The 23,950-nt window shown below is 41.2% G+C and overlaps 2 protein-coding genes across 7 annotated transcripts in view; one reads left to right on the top strand and one right to left on the bottom strand.

Moving 5' to 3' along the window:
* Positions 1–6,797, bottom strand: part of LOC116329259 (clusterin-like protein 1) — an 8,217-nt gene extending 1,420 nt beyond the window's left edge. Inside the window, exons 1-9 of one of the 6 annotated variants that reach the window (XM_039617848.1) lie at positions 5,661–6,797; positions 4,307–4,485; positions 4,060–4,233; positions 3,642–3,977; positions 1,851–1,952; positions 1,608–1,756; positions 1,011–1,181; positions 468–918; positions 249–377 (exon numbers count right to left, since the gene is read on the bottom strand). In XM_039617848.1, the coding sequence (XP_039473782.1) occupies positions 249–377; positions 468–918; positions 1,011–1,181; positions 1,608–1,756; positions 1,851–1,941 (991 nt within the window). In that variant the 5' untranslated portion in view covers positions 1,942–1,952; positions 3,642–3,977; positions 4,060–4,233; positions 4,307–4,485; positions 5,661–6,797. Of the gene's footprint in view, positions 1–248; positions 378–467; positions 919–1,010; positions 1,182–1,607; positions 1,757–1,850; positions 1,953–2,627; positions 2,665–3,641; positions 3,978–4,059; positions 4,486–5,660 lie in introns of those variants that run through there. The other 5 variants (XM_039617847.1, XM_039617846.1, XM_039617849.1 and 2 more) reach the window with 5 other exon arrangements.
* Positions 6,798–7,672: 875 nt separating this feature from the next.
* Positions 7,673–23,950, top strand: part of LOC116329279 (collectin-12) — a 38,689-nt gene continuing 22,411 nt past the window's right edge. Inside the window, exons 1-2 of the mRNA XM_031751279.2 lie at positions 7,673–7,975; positions 8,982–9,032. Of these exons, the coding sequence (XP_031607139.2) occupies positions 7,969–7,975; positions 8,982–9,032 (58 nt within the window). The 5' untranslated portion in view covers positions 7,673–7,968. The remainder of the gene's footprint in view (positions 7,976–8,981; positions 9,033–23,950) is intronic.

The raw sequence follows: 23,950 nt of genomic DNA, 5'->3' as shown, positions 1-23,950 counted from the left end.
TGTCTCCTAAATCATTTTAATTTGACCATATTGTTGGGTTTGGACTGTTTGTCAGACCCAAAAAGCTATGTGGCATTGAGGCTCCAGGAAATTGTGACAGACATTTTTTGTTTTCCCATTGTTTTCCTTATTTTTAACATCAAATAAAACCTGCTAAATCTGTGTTATGCTCTTGCACTGTCGGAAACACAGTTTCAAACTGTTTATATGTGTGTGTGGGAAGAGCGGCAAAATAAATCTGGATTTACCGTTTAACAGATAATCCCTGCACGTCTCACACAGGTCTTGAAGCTTCCAGCACTCTGATGCTTGTCTGCGGAGTCTCCTGCACATATATCCGCTCTGCAGTGGTCCCATTGCAGAAAACGAGCCTGTATCTTTGTAGGTGGACATGAATTATGTTACACACAAACAACCATTGTCTACAAACACACACATTTATGAGTGCAGCGTTGTGCATCAGATACCTCGACTTGATTGCTGAACGTACTCTTCAGCTTCTTTTATCTCCTCAAACAAATCAGCCACTGGGGCACTGAAGCCTCCCACCATGCTCTTCCCAAAGTCAAGCACTGAGTGAAGAACGTGCTCCAAACCCACCGACCCAAGGAAGCCAGAGCTTGACCCTCTGGTCGAAAGCGTGCTGGATTGGAGCTCAGTAGCGAAGGTTTCTAGAAAGGCGTGACCAAACACAGGTTGCATCTTCTTGGCCAGACCAATGCTCTGGTTGTACAAAAGGCTGATGTTTGACAACAGCTCGCTGAATGATGCTTCAGCCTGCAGCAGCTCCATATTGGATTTGTCCTCTGTGACCTGGTTTTCAGCTGCGACACTTCCACCTGAATTCTCCTCATTTTTATTGTGGACCTGCTCGGCATCTTCTAACTTAGTGGCCATTTTCCTGAAAAACTCGTCTACCTGAAGGGAGGGAGAGAGATTCACAGATATGTTTGCACCTTAAACATCAGTCCTAAAGAGATTCCTTTTGTTTGAATGTGCTAAAGTCAAACCTTGAACGAGAAAGAGGCGAAGCCGCGGCGACACGTAGATGTATAGAAGGCCTTACAAGAATCTTCCAAACATGGTCGGCACTCCCCAAAGGAAGATTTGGTTAAATCTTGACATTGTTGTTCGGCTTCCTCGAGTTTTTGCTGTGTTTCTTTGGCCAGCTGCATCACCCCCTAAAGAACCCCCCCAAAAAACAGAAAACTCTGTCACAAATACATTCCCTTTTAATAAACCACAGAGGATAAGATGAAGTCTGAGGCTCTGGCACACTGCCCTGCCCAGCATTCTGAAAACACTCAGAAAATATAATAATCTACAGACAGTTAATTTATCCTGACTGTAGTAAAACTACACCCCAGACTCACTTAACCAGCTGCACTCCCACACTCATTTTTCACTGTCTGCTTTGAGGTCTCTCTGTGCGGCTTTGTCTTTGTGAAGCAGAAAATATGGGGTGGGTTTCAGAAAAATGCACAAGGACTGGCATGAAACCGTTTAAACACGACTTTAATTGCGGGTACATCTTACACCAGCGACAAATGCCGTGCAGGATTTTTGAAACTGGACGATCAGCACAGTGCAAAACAAACATAATTCACCTTCTTCTTATCACTGCTGTGCCTCAGTGCATCCATCAGGTGCCTGTGCTTCTCTTCTTTCTTCTCCATCATTTCCTTCACCTGCTTCACTCCGAGCAAAGTTCCCTTTAGTTCCTCATCAACATACTGCTCTCCAGCTGCGGAAAGCCCTGCACACACCAGTGGAACACACTATAAGTTCTGCAACAGTAATCACTGATATCCTTTTTTTTTGCTTTTCTTTTCCGTCAGCGAAGGCCTTACTTTTCAGTGTTTCCTCGCTGATCGGAGGAGAGTCGGCGGCACAGAGCATGACTTCAGCGATGAAGAGAATCTGAGCAAGAAACCTCCACATCCTGCCTCAAGCTTCAGAAAAGGAGAAGAATTATTATTTTTCTAGCAAAAAGAAACAGCGACCACAAGGTGGTGCCAGCTGTCAAGCAAATTTATATATATATGTTTGAAATAATATTTACTGCATGAAGGGGAATGAAGAAAATGTCAGTTCATTAGCATCCAATATGAAATCAATGTCAAACCAATAAACATAATGAGCTGAACAGATCCACTAAGGCAGCTGTCAGTTAATCTTTTTGGATTTGTTCATTAGTATCACATTAGGAAATATGATGGCTTACCACCATAAAGTGCAGATGAGTTATACATAAAGGTGAATATCCAAAAAATGTACACAACAAAACCTCAAATTACTACAATTTTTTTCTTAAATAAGCTGAAAGCAACAGTAAGTAAATAGTAAATAACAGGAAACAACCATAATTGTGTGTTTTTGCTCTGAATGCTACATATTTACTTAGTTTATGGCATCTTATCAATGCAAATTATTCCCATTAGCCTTCAGTGAACACAGTATGATGTCTTCCAGGTTGCACACATTTAAAATATCTAGTTAAAAAAAAACAAAAAAACAACAGCTGTATTGCAAGTCGCCTCCAGTATTTCATCCAAGCCTGCAGTTGCACTGCAACTGTGCTATTCTGTGCAAAACACAAACCAAAGAAATGTAGAACAAGCTTTTACCTTGAGAGCTCTGAAAATATCCGACTCCTGAAAAAAAAAGCAGCAGCTTGTGCTTATGGAGGGATGAGACTGACACAGTCTGGTTCCTCCGAGGATTGTTCTATTTTTATGGATCTACTCAGCAGCACAGATCCTATTAGTGTGTTTGCATTATTGGTTATTAAGCCTTATGCGCGCTACATACCTGCAGATCAACTTTAATGCTCTGTAAATATAACATGCTCAGTTGTTTGTCTGTCTCACACACTTAATGGTCTCTAACATAGTCCAGAGCCCTCCTTAGGTAAAACTTTATGCTTTAATCTCCATCAGACTGACAGTAAGCCTGAGCCCCCTGCAGAGAATTGGCACACACACTGGCATGGTCTCAATCATGGGCTAAGCTCTGCACTGCAGGCCACAACAGGAGCAGGAGGACTGCACATGCACACTATACACAAACTAGGGTAACTGAAAAGAGGAAATACGGCTGCTCTTAGTTTAAGCTTTAACAACAAACTGTGTAGACTTTCAGTTTATGTTGCTTGTATTCTGTTTTTCTACCATTCCAGGCAGCCATTCATTTCTTTAGGGTATCAAAAAAAAAAAAAAAAAAAAAAATCCAGTGGAAGACAGCTGTGTAATCCAGTCCAGGGAACACCAAATATGGTTTACATCGATAAGAACCCTGACTCCACCATGTGCACTGTCATTTCACCTTCATGTAATACAGCTGTATGCCTTGGGATATGGTTACCTGTGCTGTAAATGTACTAGCTGGTGATAAACAGCCAAAAGAAACTGCATGTAATCCTTTAGGCTCTTGTGTCTTACTGAAACCCATCTGTCATCATGAGTAACCAGAACAGCTACAAAGCTTTCTGGCACTCTGTCTAAAACTCTTCCAGTTATGGAGAATGATGTTGTGACTGTATGCATTATCACTTAGTAAGTAACCATCTAACTTTACATACAACATTTTTATACTTAGTTTTCCTCATTGAAACATCAGTATTTGTGTGTTCCTCCACTTACGTATTCAGACGTTTCCTTTAGTTCATTACCGATCTGTCTTCCATCCACACAGAGAAAACTGGAAACTAGTGCACTGATCCTGGAAGTCATCATACTTAAAAATAGTGTGTCATAAGACCGGAAGCTTGGTACAAAAACTGGACTCAAGTGTAGGAACCCAGAGCAGAGACAGCAGAACGTTTTATGATGTTTATTGGTTAACCTCAAAATGTGATAAGGACAGAGGCACTAAAACACAGGACTTGACGTGGCGAGGCCTCGTTTACATGGCTAGCTTGACGTGGATTGAGAGGGGGGAACTGATGTACACTGGAACGTAGCAGTTTAGCAGTCATACTGAGGAGAGAGGACAACTGAATTAGGGAGGTAGTGGAGAGGAGCTCTGTAGATGGTGAGTATATTTTACAACTTTTCTTACTTGCAGGTGGAGTGACGGTGTGGGATGGCTGACCTGAGATCTGAAGGTTCCTGATGGCGTGATAGCGGAAGGGCAGGCAGGTGAGGCACAGAGTGATTTCCAAGATTGGGTAAGGTATCCTGAGTCCAAAAGAGGAGCTTAAGCTTGAGGTTTGAGTCAAGGTGAGTCCAGGAACTGTGGCACAAGAAAACAAGGTTAGCAGAGTAAATCACAAGGAGAGCCTGAAACATGTAAGCTGGTTACCAACATGAGTTGATGACAAACCGGCAGTGACTGAACGTCAGCGTGAGGCTTAAATCACTCTGGCTTGATTGCCTGCAATCAGCTCCAAGTGTGTAGAACTGCAAAGGAGAAGATGTCCCTGCCCAGGGGCGATACCAGGTAGACTCAAGATCCTGATGGAAAATTCCAGCCGCACACCTGGAGCTGTATTAAAGACACTATTTTTTAATTAATCTTAAAAACTTTAACTGAAAACTTTACTACCAGGAGGCAGTGTTGGTCTAATGAATTTGTTGAAATGTTTCCAGATGTTTGCAGCTGCTTCTTTTTTTAAAAGTATATATATTTATTTAAGATGCTTTGGAATTTGCAGGCTGCCATTCTAAATAAAAATGTTTAATTGTTTACTGGTTGGATAAATGTTACATTGACTCACTGCCCCCTCTTGTGGTACAAAGTGATATTACATAAAAGTACAGCCCAGCCCTCTTTCACCTTATTTTTATATCTCTTTTTCAGACATAAAGTCATAGTGGTTGCATTTTAAAATCCTGTAGGTAAGTTTAGCTGTGGAAGATTGAAGACTACTTTTAAAAACAGGATTTTACGGTAAGAACTAGTCTTGTTTTTAGAGCTTGTCTCTGCTGCCCCCAAGAGATCATAATTTTCTTTCTTTTTTTAGGGCATGAACGGTTATGTTAAGGTACAGTTTAAAAAATTAAAAAGTTATTAAACTATCTCAGCAGTCTATGGAAAAGTACTTTTTCTAGTCTGCCACTAGTGAATCTCTCCTGCAGCAATTGAATGATTTGAGTTGCCATTTTTCTAATCACTACATGGCGGCACCGTGGCAAATGTGGAATTCCTGTATGCTTTCTAAACCTCCTGCTAATCTGAGCCCAGTGCAGAAAGCCTTGACCCAGCAAATGAGGTCCCAACCCCTGAATAAGGACCAGCAGGAGTTTGGCTGTAAGCTACCTGACCCTCAGCTGCTTTTTATTAGCTCACCACGATCTCTCTCTGAGCCCCAGTACTAGCCTGCTGCTCCAATCATAGCCGACAGTAAAATAACAGTTTTGAAGCCTTTAGTAAAACAAGTAATTAGTTGCTTTATCATCTCAACTTGGTCTGAAGTATGTTATGAGGCAGACTGGGTCAAACTCAAGCTATTAGTGCTGAGCCAGAGTTAGAAGGCCGTGTTATCCAAAGAAAGAAGAACAAACAGATCTGAGCTGGACATGTGTGCTGCTTTCCTTCCAAGCCCAGAGGATTCCAGTGCTGAGACACTTGATGTTGTCTGCATCCATTTCTGGAAAATTTACTGGCATGAAGTGAGCGAGTGTAAAAAGATTAGCATCATGTAACCCAGTGACACTAACCTGGACTGTGAAGACGCAAGAGTGGGCCTGTCTCATTTCTTTGATGTTCCTTGTTAGTCTGGGAGGATGCAGCTGGAGCTCTGTGTTTGATCAGTGATCTGAAGACTGTGGATACAGGAAGTGTCCAGGAATTATCACAACACCTGGAAGAGTTAAAGAAAAATGGCCCCCAGTGAACCTTACAGTCTAATTTGGATAAACAGCGGACACTTCTCAGCAAAAAAAGTTATTTCTAGAGGAAGTACAACCATCTATATAGCCATTTTGTCATGAGGGTGTTATTGTGCTTTATCAAACAAAGCTCATTTAGACATCATGGCAATAAAAATGCATATTTATAGTTTTTCACTAATTTATCCATACAACTGGGTCATGCAAACTTTTTTCTACCTTTGAAGTACAGCTCTCAAGCAGCCATAAGACTTTTTCTTGAATCTGTAAGTTTTTGATTTTAGTTTTTGTATGCCTGCTATTTTTTCCTGCAGGATTCTCTCCTGTTCTGTGGAAGCAATGGAAAATACTCTGCAGTGTTTTGCAGGAATGTGGGGCTGCCGTGATAAATCAGATGATAACACATCCCCAAACAGCATGTTTAATCTATTACCGCAGGGAGGCTGATATTAAAATTATTTTTTAAATCCTTGAAGGACATGAGATATGAGCCTAAATACGCAAAACAGAAACTGGGCAGAAATGTCGCGGTGCTCCCCTCCACCTTCCCCAACCTTTGAAATTATCTCTAATGGGTACCAGATTTTAACCCGGGGGACGAGATTGATATCAACCCCCTGTAACCTAATCTCATCTCCGGCTGGATTACTGCAGCGTCGGGCGACGTCTCGCGGTCTGTAGTGCTGAAAGCAGTCCGCACCTCCTCTGTCCCCACAGGAGGAGGCTCAGCAGGAGGGCCGGGGACCGTCACTGCTTTGAAAGGCTGTGCAGCACACTCCCAGGGCGTAGCATACCGACGTTTTGTCACGTCCCGCGGCGTTCGTGAGGAACGCGAAAGGTGACCTGCCGCGTTCTGATGGTACGCGGCGGGTTATGGATGAATTCCAGTGGAATGACGGTCCCGCGGTAATAGACCTTCCAGCCATGTATTCCAGCCCTAAACCTAACCTTATCCCTAACCCTAACCATAACCCTATTCCTAAGTATCTTAGCTTTCACAATAGAAGCTTGCCCAAATTAAATTTAGATACTTTAAAAGCACTTAGAAAATCTAAAAGAGAGGACAGAAAATGTCATCTATATGTTGTTACAAATGACTAATAGATTAGTTTTTCCCCCCTAAATGTGTCAAAGCAAAGATTTTGAACTTGACACAGAAGTTTTTTTCTGAAACCAAGAACTGTGCAAAAGACCCGAGGCATCCTTCATATCTTTATATTTTGCTAGGAAAATGTGTGCAGTCACGTGGTGAAAAATATATACACACATGGAAATAAAGTATATAAGCCAAAAACACAGCTTGTGCAAAAAGGTGAAAAGTCAATATTTAGTGTGATCTTTTTCATAAACACAGCCTGAACTCTCTTAGGCAGGGCTTCTTTTAATTTCTTTAAACAGCCTTTTCTTCTGATCCCTGTTAGGATGATCCGACACTGCTTCAATAATGCTGAGGTTCGAGCTGTAGGAAAGCCAGTGCATGGCAGAGAGTGTTCTATTGTGTGTGTTTTTAATTCAGATATACTTTTATTGCATCAGCAGTTTGTTTGGAACGAGTGCCATGCGAAATCCTGTCCTGTAGATAGAATTTAGGGCTACCACTTGACAAGAGATGCCAGGTTTTCAGTAATATCTTTTGATGATTTACGTTGTTATATTTGATAAACTGAGATATGTTTGGTATTTTTTCATAGAAAGAAGAAATGGGAACAAATTATGTGAAAGGCATGTTGGAAAAGTTCATCTTCCTGAAGTAGGTTGTATTTTCTGTGGTTTAAGGGGTGGAAAAGAGGTGGGGTGACTACAATTTATTCTGAAAGGACCACCGGAAACACAACTTGCTGCTTTGTGTAACTTAACACTGGTCTAAGTCTCAGCTCAGCTCTCCTTTAGTTCAGCGCTCCGGGATCATCTGAGCTCTCCAGCAAACACTCTTCTGAGCCACAGCGAGCAAGAAAGCAAAAACGATGGGAATTTAATCTGAGAGTCATGAAAGTCATTGCAGACTTGTAGCTTAAAAAAAATCCTTTAATTATAGTGTGTTGGAACAAGTTTACACTTCTGCACTGGATGGTGAGATGCGCATAAAGTGACAGCGGTCCTCATCTCTTCTACAGTTCTCAACGAGTGATAAAACGCCATGAAAGGTACGTAGTTGTTGCTGCAGAAAGAAAAGTGCAGGACTTTTACTTTCATTCAAATATTGCATTGATTTAACATGTAAGTGTTTCTTTGTGTTCTGCGAGTCCGCACATCTGGATGACATTACGCTACTGCGCTGCAGAAGTTGTAAAACGCAGTTTTTTTTTTCCACCACCAGTTTCATCCCACTGAAAGGATTAAAACACCAAATAATGTTTGCGCAATTTGGCTGCTAAACTGATAATGTGAGAATTTTTAAAAAGCCCAGATCTAACAAACGAGAGAAAAGAGAGGCTTTAGATGCACTTGATTTTAAACATGAGAAAGAGAAGGGTATGACTGATGATGACCAGTGAGCACCACCTGCAGAGCTTCATCACTGACTGCTGTGTTTGTGCTTAAACTCCAACAAGTAGCCGATTAAAGACAACAATCTGGAGGCTTTCTAATTCATCAGCATCTTCCTCGTGTAGAGTGAACTGGAGGGGAATTAGCCCTCAGGAATGTGTGATCCACTTTGCAACAGTGGCTCCTGATCTAGTCTAAACGCCCCCCCTTCGGGAAAGTCATCCCTCCCTGCCTCCTCCATCGCTCCCCCTCACCCATGTCACCCTCCTCCTGGCCCCATCTGTTAACCATTACCAGTGATGTTCTCTGTGCTCCGCTCCAGTCTTCAGTGCAGTGTAGCAGTGTAATTAGGGTTTACTGTCAACAACCCAGAGAAACCGCAGCCTGTGGTTTTTACAGTTCTGTAGACCTCCTATCTCCAAACTCACACTCACACATACACAGAGGAGATGATACTCCATTATCTCTAGCATAAATCCTCACTGGCTGCACTGATCTTTGTATTTAAAGATAACTTTATGCATTTCTGACTCTACGCAGCAGCAGCAGTAGTGTCTCTAACACTTTTATGTTCTTTATGGAGTCCTACCAACTGTCTCAGATACCGTGTACCCCCAGTTGTGTGACCTATTTATGTCATATGTTTCTGATTATGTCACGCAGACGACTTTGCAGACGAGGAGGAAGTACAGTCTTTTGGATACAAGAGGTTCGGTGAGTGAGACGTGACCTTTTCTTCTTTTTAATCACAAAACTTCTTTTTTGTGTGAATAAAAAGCCATGAATTTAAGGGCCTTAGTGTGTGGGCCCACCTCCTTCTCTCTTTCTGCTGCTGCATACCTACAATTACTTGGATATTTACAAGCATGTTGCACTAATTGGATCACTTTATGTCAGGACAGACAGCTGGCTCCCTGAACCTCATCTGTCCCGATAGTCGTCGCTAATGGTTTTGCCTCTGATGGCAGGATTTTAGGCTGAACATAAATGTGGCTGACAGTCTGTGAGGTCCAGCTTGCCGCAGGCTCAACGACTGCTGACAGAGCGCACCAGATCAAGAAGTTTCAAAACCTCCCCTTTATCCACTTAAACCGAGTCACTTAAACATGTTGACTCACACAAACATGCCGAGAACCTCAAAAATGTGGCTACTCAAACTCAGACTGTAGTCAATGCATGTCCGTTTGTTGTGGTACATGCATTTTTTGTGTGTGTAGAAGTGTGTTCATGCACAGGCAACATATATTTTTTTTTTTAGGCTTTCTTTACAGATCTGTACATTATGAATTCTTTGAAGGCCCCTTTTATCCTCATTTCCACTCTGCAAGAGAAGCTTTACATGACTCACACACTTTTATATTTTCATGATGGGCTCTGGTGCATGCGTTGCAGGTAACTCATTCACTGTCTGAAGCAAGCTTCTTCTTTTAGCTTCTTTCCCTTTAAGCCAACTTTGTTCTGATTGGCTGCCCCTTAAAAACAGATGGTTTAAATACCATGTGGGTGGGGTTTCTGTGCTCACAGTCAGAGCTGTGTGCTTGAGATTTGGATCATTTGGATCAGTCTGAAGCCTGAATCTTAGGCTCAGAGGAATTAGTTCAATACAGTCTGACCTCATTATTTAAAACTTTGGTCACGGCTAATAAGCAAAAGCACAATAGAGCCACTTTAAAGCAAAAGTCATTAGTGATTAGACTTGCAACATCTTACAGTAACTAAAAAGGCTGAATAGAGATTAAAATACATGAAAGTAAACAGTGAAAATCTACACGACAAAGCAGAACATCTAGTTGAGCTGTTGCAGCAGGATCTTGTTTCTACTATATGTCCTCCAGCTGTTATGACCACCGATGCGGTTGTAACCCAAAAGCAAACAGAGGCACAGCAGCTGACTATTCAGAAGGTTTTTACCAGTCTACAGTGTAAATACATCAAAGCTGGTATCCTACTGAAGTTAATCCATCACTGTCACCCTCTGTCTTATAAAATTTGGTTACAAATTGCTGAAATTTCAGTTTCCCAGCACACTAAGTGTTTAACGCAGACTATTCTTGCCCTCTAAAGATTGCTCTCTGTAACAACAGGCAGTCCCTTTCCACTTATCACTGTACTACATTCTCAAATGATTGTGAAAGTCAGCACTAGCTTCGGGGAAAGTATCCTTGTGACTCTCTGCAGTTTTGAAGTGTTTTTCTGCCAAACAAATAGTTCCCATGACTAATGCATCCTAATTTTTAGTAATTTGGGCAAATTGAGTGTTTTAAACAACACCTCTGCTCAGTGTTTTCCCTCAAAGCCAGCTTTAATACCATCCACTCTGCTCCAGTAATGCACTTTTTCCCCTCTTGCCCATACATAATATATGTTTAATGATGTGCAATCTCTCCATCACAAGCACTTTTTTAAAAACAGGATCTGCTCTCAGTTGTTTTTCTGTACTTGCTGCTGATGTGCTGTTGGGTTCACTGCTTCAGCATATTCGCTATTCATGCTTTTGGATAATGCTTAAAAACCAAACCAAGGGACCAACCCTCTGTCACACATGCTGAAGAGCATTATCATTATTATTCTCACTGCAGGCATGAGCACATGCCCCATAACTGCTCATCGAATTGCGATCAGGAGTCTCAGAGTCGCTGTATTCAGGGTGTTACTGGAATATGACTCATTCACACACAGTTTGGCCGAAGTCCGTGAGAGTGAAAAGGAGGCAGCGGGCTACGCTGTCTAACTCAGGACCAGCGGAGACGAATTCAAGCTGCGTCCAAGCACACGGTCCCTTTCATCCTAGTCACCCGAGTAGAAGCATCCTGTTTGTCTTTCTCTGTGAGCGTGTGCAAGTCCCCGCTCATATATTACATTAGAGAGCCGTGGGGAGGGTGGGGTGGGGAAGCCAAATCCAGCTCACTTTTAACTTTATTCAAATGAACTTTTGACATTTGGATGAGTAGGACAAGAAAGCCGCTGAACTCCTAACTGAGTGAAATTGGTCCTGCCGGGACACGGCAGCTGTTCTGAGGGGCCGGCTCCGGGGGTCTGCTTCACCCCTCCAGAGCCTTTGTTGTGCAATAGAGCCGCATTCATGCAAACCCTCCCGAGCCCTCATTCTACCACTATTAGTGCCATAATGTCAGTTCACAGAAGGGAACAAACAGTTATTTCCTCCCTGCATGTTTTGCTTTAATTCACTGCGGTCTCCAGGGAGACTGATAGTGTTTAAACTGTCGTGACATGTCAAAGCTGTGAATGTTGTGTGAATATCTGCCCAGTTTATAAAGTCACCACTGAGCTTAAAAAAAATAACGGGGTGCGAGTTAACACGGGAAAGACAACACTCAGAAACGGCACGGTGAACAAGAAACGGCACCTTTAACACGAGTGGGCTTTGGCATCCCCTTTTATATACATATACTTTGCATTGCTACTGACCAATTCCCAAAGTGCTCCAGAAGTTTTTGCAGAGAGCCACGGGCTTCCATAAAATTCCTGAATGCAAAGAAAATCATCTTAGGGAGACTTGAAACATGGAGATGTGAGGAATGAGCAGCTGTCAGCAGGTAGATCATGCTTTCCATATGTCGAGAACCACGGTTGGGCCAGAGCCTGGCATGGTAGCTGTCATCAGTGCGTTAGCATTTGTGAATGAATGTGTGAGAGGTGGCTGGTGGCTCCATATTTCTGGGTAGAAGCGATATTTCTTGTTGCATAAGAAATCAAACAGTGCGCCATGATTAGAACAAGATGTTTCACGCCCGTGCTAGTTGAAGAAATTAGTCTTAAAATAAATTGTCCGTGCTTTGAGTTAATTGTAAAAAATGCTTTTGAATGCAGTCCGTGTGCTTACTTGTGTGCTTTAAGTTTCTTTTTTCTCTCTCTATCAAGGAAGCAATAGAAAAGATAACCAGTAAAATTCCACATGGTTTTATTGTTGGCCTCATCTTTCCAGATGGTTGTTTATGAAGCGCTCGTCCAATTCCTGAAATTCCAGGATTTGATGTATTCACCTCGGTTTTGTGATAAAGTGCAGATATACAACTGTAAGGAAACTCAACACTGCTTTCATTCACTTTCTTCACTGTTTTGGCTGCAATTTATATACAAACCAGCAAAGTCCGGGCTCCCTCTTTTCTGCATACAAGTATGTAAGGTTTGCATTAAAAAGTGCAATGTGTAATATCAACACATGTGAACCAGTAATGTGAAGTGATCACATGCTGAAATAGCTTTAAAAGTACATTTGGGGATGTTTGTGCTTTTGCTGACGTGCAAAGTAAGAAGTCGTCTTTATACAAAGACACGCACTCGCACGCACAGACATACACTTTTTAAACAGATTGAGCTGTTTCTGATTCTTTTCCTTACTTAAGCATCATCCATAAGGCATGGATACGTCATGTATATTTACACAAATACAAATATAGACATGCATTTTCCACTCGCTTGTATACAAGTGGAAATGTACACCACTCAGGCACACACACAAACACACAGTTATCAGCGCATACCCAAAGTAAATTCATATGGTAATCCCATCTCCCTCCCTGCCAAGCTGAAGCTGGGCCGGAATTGCTTTCACAGTGCTCAAGGTTTAAATGTATTTATTTTACTGTGGGGGGCTGACACAAGAAGGCCATTAGAACAAAAACAAAATCTACCTGAGCTTTGGCTGAACTCTTACAGCCCCATTAGGACTAGTATAATCATCGGTCAATGGAAGTCAGCAGCTGCCCTTGGCCTGATTCAAAGCATGAACCTTCAAGTCACACAAAAAAACATGCAATTGTGAAAACAAAGAGAAAGAAGAGCAGAGAAAGAGCCACCTTGTCACAAAGCTTCCATCTGTTTTACATGAAAGAGTTTACTTCATATTTCTGAAAAGTTACCTTGTAACTACAAGGTAACTTTAGGTATACTACCTTGTATATAAATAACAACAACCTGTGCAAGTGCCAAATACTGCAGCTCTTCAGACTTGAAGCCTTGAAAACTCCTGTGTTAATATGCCAAGCATGTTAGCAGGGGTAGAAAAACCCTCTTCTTTCACTTGGATACTGGTTCTGTTGGAGGTTTCTTCCTGTTAAAAGGGAGCTTTTCCTTCCCACTCTCGCCAAGTGCCTACTCAAAGGGTTTGATTTTGTTTGATTATTGTAGCGTCGTTATCTTTACCTGCTTTTGTGATTTGAAACTATATAAATAAGACTGAACTGAACTGAATATGTTCTTTGTAGCAAGTGTATGGATTTTTATTCACCTATTGCATCTAGCCTTAAAGGTTTGCATTTTAACAACGTGGTTGCTTTGACTGCCAAGTTGATGCTTATAAAGCATTGTTGCCCAAGAAGTCTGTGCTCTAGTTTTCATGACTAGACTTCTTGTATATATTTGTATCTCACAGAACCAGATATTTATTAATTAGCAGGTATCATAATTAAGTTTCCCTCAAGAAAAAAGTTAACTATGGATAATTTCAACCAGTTTAAATGAGTGAATTAATCAAAATGAAGGAGGAAATTATATATAGAGACCAGAACTATATCAGACTGTAAACATTGTTGCATGTACAAACGTGGGCATCTTAGTATGACAGTCAGTAGGACTGATTAGTTTTTGGAGCCAGCCTCAAGTGGCCATTGAGGGAACTGCAGCCTTTTGTTGGTTACCACCTAAATAGCACCGACTGGAAACGGCGTAAGGAAACATACAAAACAGTGGAAATGATTTTGAAACATTATCTTTAGGTTATGTTGTAGCAATAACAAACTCTGACACTCTGACAGAATATTACTGCACTACAATACATTGTGACATAGTCATGTACAATGAGTTTTATCCCAGCAGCACAGTATATCGATGAAAGAGGTAGAATTACATGAAAGAGTGTGCAAAGTTAATACAACAAAAGCGTAAAATGCAAGACTTCCTCCACAAGTTGAGGATAAAACAAAAATGGGAGGACATCCTCTTGGGACATGCGCTGATATCTGGATGGGGGTCATACGCCCTGTGCTGCTGTGACTCCTGTTCCCACGCATGTGGGTTTGGAGAGGCCGGGCTCAAGAGGTTTGTGGCCGGTGTGGAACCCAGAATGCACTAATCCATTTCCTGCACTTGTTATGGTTTCTCCAGCAAAGGCCTGGAACATTCCTGGCTGAGCATGGTGTCGGGGTATCTTTGCCTGGAAGCAGCTGTGTCAGCATGGCCAGGGCTCGGTTCAGTCCGGTGGGTTTCTCTGGCAGAGTATCCCCTGGCTTCTCAACCACCTTTAGCTGTAGTCTTAATAACACCTCATCCATCCTGGTTTTCAGGGTATCAAACATCCTATGTTAACATGGGTGCTTGTCAGGGAGTGACACATTTAATATATACTGTCATGTGATACTTTGCAGTGCGTTTGTCAGAATGTCTGATGGGGAATTTTATGAACTTTGCTGTGGTTTCTCCTCTTTTGCAGGGTTGTGTTGTGGGATTCTCAGATTCTGCTTCTTAGTTCTGTTTCAAAACGACGTGGCAGCTTTTGATCACTTAATACTTTTATGAAGTCTTAATTTTTTTTCATTGTCTGCCATACCACTTTCAGATTTTTCCTTTGGCCTTGATACTTTACAGTCAGCTTGCCTTTGCAAACATTTATTATGCGTGTGGGTGAGCGTCTGTGTTTGACTTTCCCTGTGCTTTTCTTTTTATTGCCATAATGTTTGCATTTTCTCTCGTATGATGATCACCAGCTTTAGTGTTTTTTTTTTTCCTGTTGCCAAAATTCCACATTCACACTACATGGATCAAATGACTGTTTGCTTCTGTTTTGCAGCAAGCAACTGTTTCAAGCAGTGAAACTACCTGCACAGCTCTGAATGACCAGCAGACTAGCTGGTGAACATAATGGTGTAGTTAGTATCTTGTAAGGAGCAGAAAACTTGCGGATAGAAACAGGAGGTTCACATCATGGATGTGCAGCCAAAAAATCAGCAGCATATGTGTGATGCTATCATGTCAATATGGACCAAAATCTCTGAAACATGTTTTCAGCGCCTTGTTGAATCTGTGCCATGAATACAAAAGCGGGTCCAACTCAGTACTAGCAAGGTGTACCCAATAAAATGAGTGTATACAAACTTTGAAGCAACATATGTATCTGAACAACATAGTTTTCAGGGAATGGCTGTGCCAAACAACATTCTGGGCTTATTCCAATGTATGACTCCATTGTTAGAGTCCAGGTGCTAAACTGGCCTGCAATCCAGACCTGTGACCCACTAAAAACATTTGGTGCATTACAAAATGAAAAGTAGAAGAAAGTTGGCTCCAAACTGTCACGCTGCAGAAATCTAAATCAAGCCCGAGTGAAAACATTTCACTTTTAAAACTACAGCAGCTGTTGTTTGAAGAAAATGTGACCGTCCCAACTAAGATCATAATGAGTAGGCCTTTCAAGAAACAAAACAACTTCTTAGTTTTAACATTTGGTTTTTTTACGTGCTGTTTTAGTTCATTTAGTTTAAATGAACAGTGAATCAAACAAAAAAAGGGTCATGGTATTGTGTTTACTGTGTTCCTTCAGCTTCTGAAAGACCAAAAACTACTCAAACAGGTTAAGTGCGTTGTCGAGCATGCAGTGTGCTAACACCTGTTGTAGAGAGAAGACAAAGATGGGAAACTACTTACTTAGAGTGGGAAAACCAAGCTATAAAACACTGGGCTTTTCTTTGACATTCAAGGGCTTGTCTAGTAAAAATCAGGAAGTCAGTATTGGCCTGTGTTTTAAAGCCAGCTTCACAGATGTGAAATGACTCATTTTAAATTCCAGATTTCATATCCCAGACTGGAGGCAGACTGGCTCATTATTAACATAGAAAACATTTTTGAGAGTTTAAATCTCACCTCAACCAGTCGCAGCAGATGGCCCCGCCCCTCCCTGAGCCTGGTTCTGCCGGAGGTTTCTTCCTGTTAAAAGGGAGTTTTTCCTTTCCACTGTCACCAAAGTGCTTGCTCATAGGGGGTCATGTGATTGTTGGGTTTTTATCTGTATGTATTATTGTAGGGTCTACCTTAACATCTAAAGCGCCTGTTGTTGTTATTTGGCGATAAAATTGAATTGAATTGAATTCTGATTCACGTGATTTTTGTCACAGTCTGCTACCTGTTTATGATTAATTGTGATGTGCAGTAACACCGATGCTGCTTGTTGGCTAATTTAGCTCATTCTTCATCATTATTTTAAGTGAGGTAGCCTGACTTCTTTGTGTGTTTATACATCAAAGTTTTCAAGTTATTTTAAAAGTCCCAGTTTGCCCTGAAAGCTTGAAGAGCTTTCAGAGAGAAATTCCTGTGGTGACAAGAAGGTGAAAATGAAGTGTTTGTGTTGTTCTAAGGGCAAGAAAAATTAAGGCAGACGCTACAAATTATGACTCCCAAAACAAAATCCATAAATAATGCAGCATAATGTGATTTTTTTAAAGTCAAATGTCAGCCAGTGACTTTTAAAACAGAATTGGATCTCAGCTGCATTTGTTGTAATTTTCTTCGTGCAGGGAGAGGAGAGTGTAAACAGAGAGATGATTTATAGACCAGGGTAAGGGATTTCCTTGTATCTGGTTTTGGGAGAAACTCATACCACAGGACAGACGGGAGGAGGGATAACACTTAATGCTGACTAAGCGGCGAGAACAGCGGGCGCTGGAGGAAAAAAGGGAGGAGGGTGGAGGTGATGCAGCTGGTTGAAAGTGAAGAGCAGGAAGAGGATGGATGGGTTTGGAGAAGCATGAGAGGAGCTCTGTGTCGGGAGATAAGGGTTTGTTAGTATGTGATGGTAATAGATAATAGAAGGGGTGGGAGTTGTGACAGTACGAGATCCATCTGGACGTATTTGTCTGTAACACACGCGCACCTTTTTGACATAAAAGCACAAAGTAAAATGAAAAAAAAATTGCTGTAGTTTTTTTCTCCAAATTCACTCTCTGACATTTACACTTCATCTTATCTCTGTTATGATTCAAACCTTTCAACCTGGAAACTCACTGAACCATCTGAATTTGAAGAAAAGCAGCTGAAAGAGGGAATGGCAGCCAACCACAGAGGAATTTTATGAACACATCATTTTTCTTTTGCCTTGAGCTTTCAACAGTATATTTTCTTGAGACAGCAGTGCATTTACACACATGCCACAACTGAGTATGTCAGTTTTATGCTACTTATACTCCACTGGTACACTAGTATACTTTCTACCTACTTTCAGAATAGGATTTTACAAAAAAGAACTTGATTATTTTTAAATGATGTAAGTGTTAAAAAATAATTTTAAATTAGTCACATTTAAACTACCTCTTCAACTACTGATATTACATCTTAATAATCATCTTATTAGCAGGACTACACAAGGACATGCACTCACAGGCCATCTTGTTAACTCAAATATCTAATCAGCCAATCACATGGCAGCAACTGAAAGCATTCAAAACTAACTGCTGAAGTTTAAACGGAGAATCAGCAAGAAAAGTGATTTAAGTGACCTGTGCCAGACAGTGTGGTCTGAGTATTTCAGACACTGCTGATCTCCTGGGATTTTCCTGCATAACCAGAGTGGTCTGAAAAAGAGAAACTATCCAATGAGTGTCTTAATGAAAGAGGTCAGAGGAGAATGACCAGATGGCTTGATAGGAAGGTGACAGTAACTCAAACAATCAAATAACCACACGTGTTTACACCAGTGTAAGCAGATGGGCTACAGCAGCAGAAGACCACATCGGGTGTCACTCCTGTTTGCTAAGAACAGGAAACTGAGGCTACAATTCATAAAAAAAACATCGGAAAAGCTTTGGCAGGTCTGATGAGTTTCGAATTATGCTGCAACTTTCAGATGGTAGGGTCAGCAGTTGTTTTAATGCCGCAAAACTCATTTGATCTAGCGCTAGCTTAGTGCCCAGTAACAACCTACAAAGTCAGGATCTAGCTGAGGAATATAGAATGAGTCAGAGAGCTCAAGGGCCAGCACTTTTTCCCTCAAGTACTGATGGAAACTAAAAGAGAGCTAAAACAGAGAGTGACTGCAATTACATTCAACAGATGTTGAGATGCAAGTTGCTTTGATTGAACTTGATGTGCTTTCCTGACACCTTAGCAGCTTACCACTATGATAGTGAAATAGTGATGTCTGTGTTTTGTTTGCTATTTTTATTTCTAAATATTAATTGAGTTCAATTCCTTCTTTAATATAACTAAAGAACTTTATTGTACCTTGTGTTATGTATTGACATGTCGCTTGTGTGCTGAAAATGGGTCAGATTCCCACTAATTCCCACTATGGGGGCCAAATATTCGGTTTTGACTAAGCTGGTCAGACTTTGGTTGACCTGCCTCATCAGTTGATCCCCTGAACTGTAATTAAGGTCACAGTACCCTCAAAAAGTGTCTTGAATATCTTTTTCTAGACTGGGCAAAACTTCTGCAGAAAAAGAGCGGGATGTTTCTCAAGCTGAGTTGTCTACTGTTCATTGCCAGTTGAGTGGCCATGACTTGTAAAATCAATACAACACCTCTTTAACTAAAGGGTCTAACAACACCTTTCTCCATGAGACAGCAGGTAAATAGATGGTATTGACATAACAATTGGTTTCAAGAGATCCTGTAAACTCTTGCTCCACCTCCTCTTTCTCTTTCTCTCCCTGTTGCACCTTCATTAACTTGAATAAAACAGCAGTAACATGACTCAGGGCATTGGATATAAAGTGCAGGCGTCGATCTGTGATGTTTTTGCCAGAGCAACACATGTGCGGGTAGTTAGCTGCTATTTTCAATCTGGACTGTGATCATCTGAGTGTCAGTGACTTTTCTGACTCACCTTTAAGAGTGAGGAAAAGCAGCAAACCCCACCGTGTTCCCTTAGCTCCAGCTCTCACACACCATAATAAGCCTGGTGTCCTTGAGGTGACCCATACGCAGATGTCAAGGGAGGGTTTCTGGAGTCCAGCACGGCCTGTTTTCTGTGCCTTTAAGGGGTATTTATACTGGGGGTCTGAGTCACAAATTTTGTAATTAAATTAAAAAAACCCAAACTGCAGCCCAGAGAGAAGGCTTTCCAAAACACCTGTGTGTTCCTATAACGCCTCCAGTGAAAAGACTTATGTTCAAATTTGGCACGCTGCAGTTCTTTGTTCTGCAAGAGCCGCACTTGTACATAAGGTTTTACATTTGTATTCCCTTTCGTGTGCGTGCATTTGTCTGTGCATATGTGAGTTCACTCCTAGAATAACACACAATATCTCACTTTTGCACTACAAACTGTTTTATGTGCTTCAGTCCCCTGTGTCCACAAACACTAAGATTTCTCCAGCACCTCCGGCAGCAGAACACACAGGCACACTTTTACAATGAAGTTGGGAATTCTAATTTCTCCTCTTTTAGTGTAAGTAATAAAGCCCCCTAAAGCTCTTACTCTCAGTCCAAAATGTTAATGAAAGGAGGGAGAAATGACCGTGAAGGGTGCCAAGATCAACCCACAGCTTCCTGGTTTGCAAAAGGGAGTTGAAGCAGAGAGGAACAGTGTTCAGCTCCAAAGCCCTGTCAGATCCATAATGGCTTTCACATTTTCCATGTGTGGAGAAGACTGCAGGCAGATGGAATTCACTAAATTCATTTTCTGGCACCTTTGCCAAATGCTTATCATGCATGCATCTTTGAATACATTATGGATGTATGGTGTGTGCTATATGCTGCAGTGCGTTTTCTGGTATTCTACAGATCACACAGCTGATACAGTTGAGTGCACTTAGATTGGCTTCGTTGGAAACAAAGCCAAATTCTGTATGAAAACATATAGAATGTAAGGCAAAAAAGGCGTTTTTATACTATTTGGTATGACCATCTTAATTCTTCAGCACAGTCTGAACTCTTTTAGGTAAGTCTTCTTGTCATTTCTTTAAGTTGTCTTCAGGAAAAGTTCTCCAGGCTTCGTGAAGGACATTCAAAGCTCTTCTTTGAATGTTGGCTTCCTTTTGCTCAGTCCATGACTGATAGTGCTCCATTGTGTGTTTTTCGATCCAGGTTTGCTTTTACTGTATTGGCAGTGGGCTTGGGATCATTGTCATGTTAAAAAATGAAGCTGTTGCCAATCAGACACTTTCCAGATGGTATTTCATGGCGGATCAAAATCTGACATTACTTTTCTGTGTTCATAGTTCAGTCAATTCTTGGCAAGATCGCCAATGGCTGAAATGCAACCCCAAAACATGACAGGACCTCCACCATGTTTTACAGATGGCTGTAAACACTCAGTGTTGTACTTCTTTCCTGACCTCCTCCTCAATCACTGGATTCATCACTCAATAAAACATTTTGGCACTGATTTTCTGTCCAGTTCTAGTGTAATTTGGCATACCTCAGCCCTTTCTTCCCATCTCCCTACCTTAAGAATGGCTTCTAGATTGCCACCTTTCCACTGAAGAGTCATTCAAACTGTCAACTATTGAAGATGATCTGTCTGAATCAGTAAAAATGGCGGACCTTCAAGATACTTGCTGACTATGATGGAAACCCCACCAAAAGAGAAGCACTACAAATACTCAGTGGAGCAGTGGAAGAAGATGGTCTGTTCTGATATAAAATCACATTGACATCCTGATGTGTGAGCTGAGATAACTGCAGGATGGGAAGATGGCAAACTGGTAGAGGTGGGTTGATGCTCTGAGTCACATTCTGCTTGGAAACCTTGAGTTTGACACACGCCACCTATCTATGTATTGTTGCAGACTTCATGTACCCCTTCATGGCAGCAGGTGATGGCCTCTTTCACCAGGTGAATTTTATCACCATCAAATATTTGTATTTAAAATCCTTCAGATTTTCCACATCCTACTTGAAATGGGTGCTTCAAAAACAAGTTGAATCCACGGAGACTTCACCTGTTAATAATCAGGACTGCTGCTGCTTCAAGGATCTCCAGCTCATGTCTGAATTGAATTCAACATCTATGCAATTTATTGCAACCCCATGCAGTACATCCACCTAATATTCTAAACTTAGGAAGATTATAATCTTCCCTTTGGCTTGACAGACAGGTGTTAGCTCAATTACACAGGCATTGCTGAGTGCTATACTGGTGTAGCTGGTAGCCACTGAGTATATATTACTCATGTATGCTTTTTGTGTTGAATATTTGACATTTGTATTGTGGTATGAAAGGAATGCCAGTTCCCCTCTAAGTCCAGCCAAGCAGTCTCTACAGAGACTAATAAATTCATCCAAATCATCTCTTGCTGCTACCAACTAAAGGCCTCTGAACTTGTTTTCATTTCCTTGAAAGTAGACCTATTATGCTGATTTTCATTTCTGTATTTTCATTCTTGGACTCTGGAGTATCCTTGCATGATTTACAGTTTAAAATAACCCTTAATTATCTTACATTTGGCTTAAGTGTTGTATACCTTGATGCAGCCCTCAGTTTATCCAATTGTCTGAAACAAAATGTTTTAGCTCTCTAGTTTTTTTCTGATTGTCTGCACCTCGCATTACAATCACAAGCATGTATAAAATACTGTCTAAGACCAGTACATGAGGGAAATGTAATGTTATTTGCAGCTGGACAGTGTCTGCAAGCATAGACCAAGGGTTTATGTCTAAAGGGCTTGCTGGATGAAAGACTCCTCTGTCAAGTGGCGAGGCAAAAAACAAATGTTTACTTGTAGCTGTTTAGTGCACAGAAAATAAATAATATCAATGTCATGTGTCATATGTTGAAGGATTTAGCAAATTTAACTTTCCTACAAAACGAAAAACTGCACTTTTGGTCAACTTCAAAACTTGTTGAGTACTCAGCTTCAGTTTCAGCTTCAGGACACACTATGAGTCAAACAGGTGGGTAGAGCTTACCCGCTTAAAGTCATATTGTGTGGCCATATTGAGGATTAACATCTCTTTAACATAATACAGATCCGAGAGCAGGAAAGTCTTTAGAGCAGTCTGAAACCGGTCTGAAACCTGAGGGTGAAAGCATTTGTATATAATATGTGAAAATTTAGCCAACATTGACCACTGTAATAGTAAAAAAAAGTAAAAACAAATGAAAATCATCCAGTGAGAAGCAGTTCTGTGGACAAAAATGTGTTGTTGATGTCAGTTCAGAGGCAAATGACAAAATTTCTTCAAGCTGATGGTAACAATACAACAATATACAACCAAGGTATGCAGAAGAATGCACGACATGTTGAACTTTGAAGACAAATGGGCTACAGCAGCAGAAGACCATGCCAGGCACTACTCCTGTACAGAAAATTTAGGCTACAGTTCAAACAGGATTGGAACTTATCCTACTTTTTATATGCGGTTTAGGCTGCTGGTGGAGGTGTCATCATATTGGCACACTTTGTACCCCTTAGTACCAACTGAGCATTGTTGCTGGCCATGTCTATTGTTGTGTGATCATCACAGTGCACCCATCTTGTGATAGCTGCTTCCATCAAGTTATAATGCCATGTCATAAAGCTCAGATTATCTCGAACTGGTTTCTTGAACATGACAATGAATTCACTGTACTTAGATGATCTCCATAGTCACCGAATTACCAGGCAGTCAATTCAGTCGAGTACAGATCTGGTAGAACAGAAAATTCACATCATGGATGTGCAGCTGACAAATCTGCAACAACTGTGTGATGCAATCATGTCAACATGATCCAAAAACCCTGAGGAATGTTTCCAGCACCTTGTTGAATCTGAGCCAATCTGAAGGTAAAGGGAGGTCCAACCCATTACTAGCAGGCAAAACAGAGAAAGGGGAAAAGAATAATAGGCTTAGTTTAAAAGAATGGATGACACTCAAAACCCTGGAAGCGTTAGCTTTGTCTGCTGCTGGAACTCAGAAAGATTAAATGGTTAGGTAGGTTGATTATAAATTGCTTTTGGTCATCACATTTTACTGTTTGGAGTAATAAAATAGACACTTTGGTTCCTGGGGATCGGTTCCTTTATCCTACAGAGTAGACATTCCTCGCAGCACTTCTTCTTAATTGCTCTAAACAAACAGTTTTGTCGAGCAATTTAAAACCATTGTCTGGTGTTGATTACTGCGTTCAGTAAATGGTATCACCCAGATGTCAGACAGCTCCTCCTGCCTCGTGCCTCATGATGTTTCGTCATAACTGCAGGCTACTCAGAATGAAAAGAGTGCCATCCTCATGTCTGGAGTGTGTCTGTCTAAACAGGGTTCAGCAGAAAAAAAAGTAGCTCTTCCTCCTGACCAGGATGGCTTGCTGTCATTCGGATTGACATGCCACACACCAGCATCCGACCACAGATGTTGCAGGCCACCCAGAAGACACTCCAACACTCACGAAGCAGCATTAACAGAAGGCATTTCCATTCCATTTCCACTTCTCATAGCAAACTATCAGTTCTTAGACCGGCTCCTCTTTGAAATGTTGACTTTGGAGCTTTCTCAGGCTTTGGAGTAAAAGTGTACAACTATGTAATTGATCATTCAGCTTGTGGTTTTCTCTTTCTCTTATAAATTAACTGTTGTGGTGAGAAGTTCACATATGTGATTGTAATTGTGAGTTTTCCATTTGGGAAATTCATATTTTGATCAGGTATTCTTTTGTCCTCAGATACTGCTTAATATAATTGTAATACTATTTTAAAATATAT

The sequence above is a fragment of the Oreochromis aureus genome, linkage group 9 (genome assembly GCF_013358895.1).
Source record: "Oreochromis aureus strain Israel breed Guangdong linkage group 9, ZZ_aureus, whole genome shotgun sequence".
In the NCBI taxonomy this organism is placed as follows: Eukaryota; Metazoa; Chordata; class Actinopteri; order Cichliformes; family Cichlidae; genus Oreochromis; species Oreochromis aureus.
The sequence above is the reverse complement of the archived record's forward strand: the minus strand, read 5'-3'. Positions and strand labels throughout refer to the sequence as shown.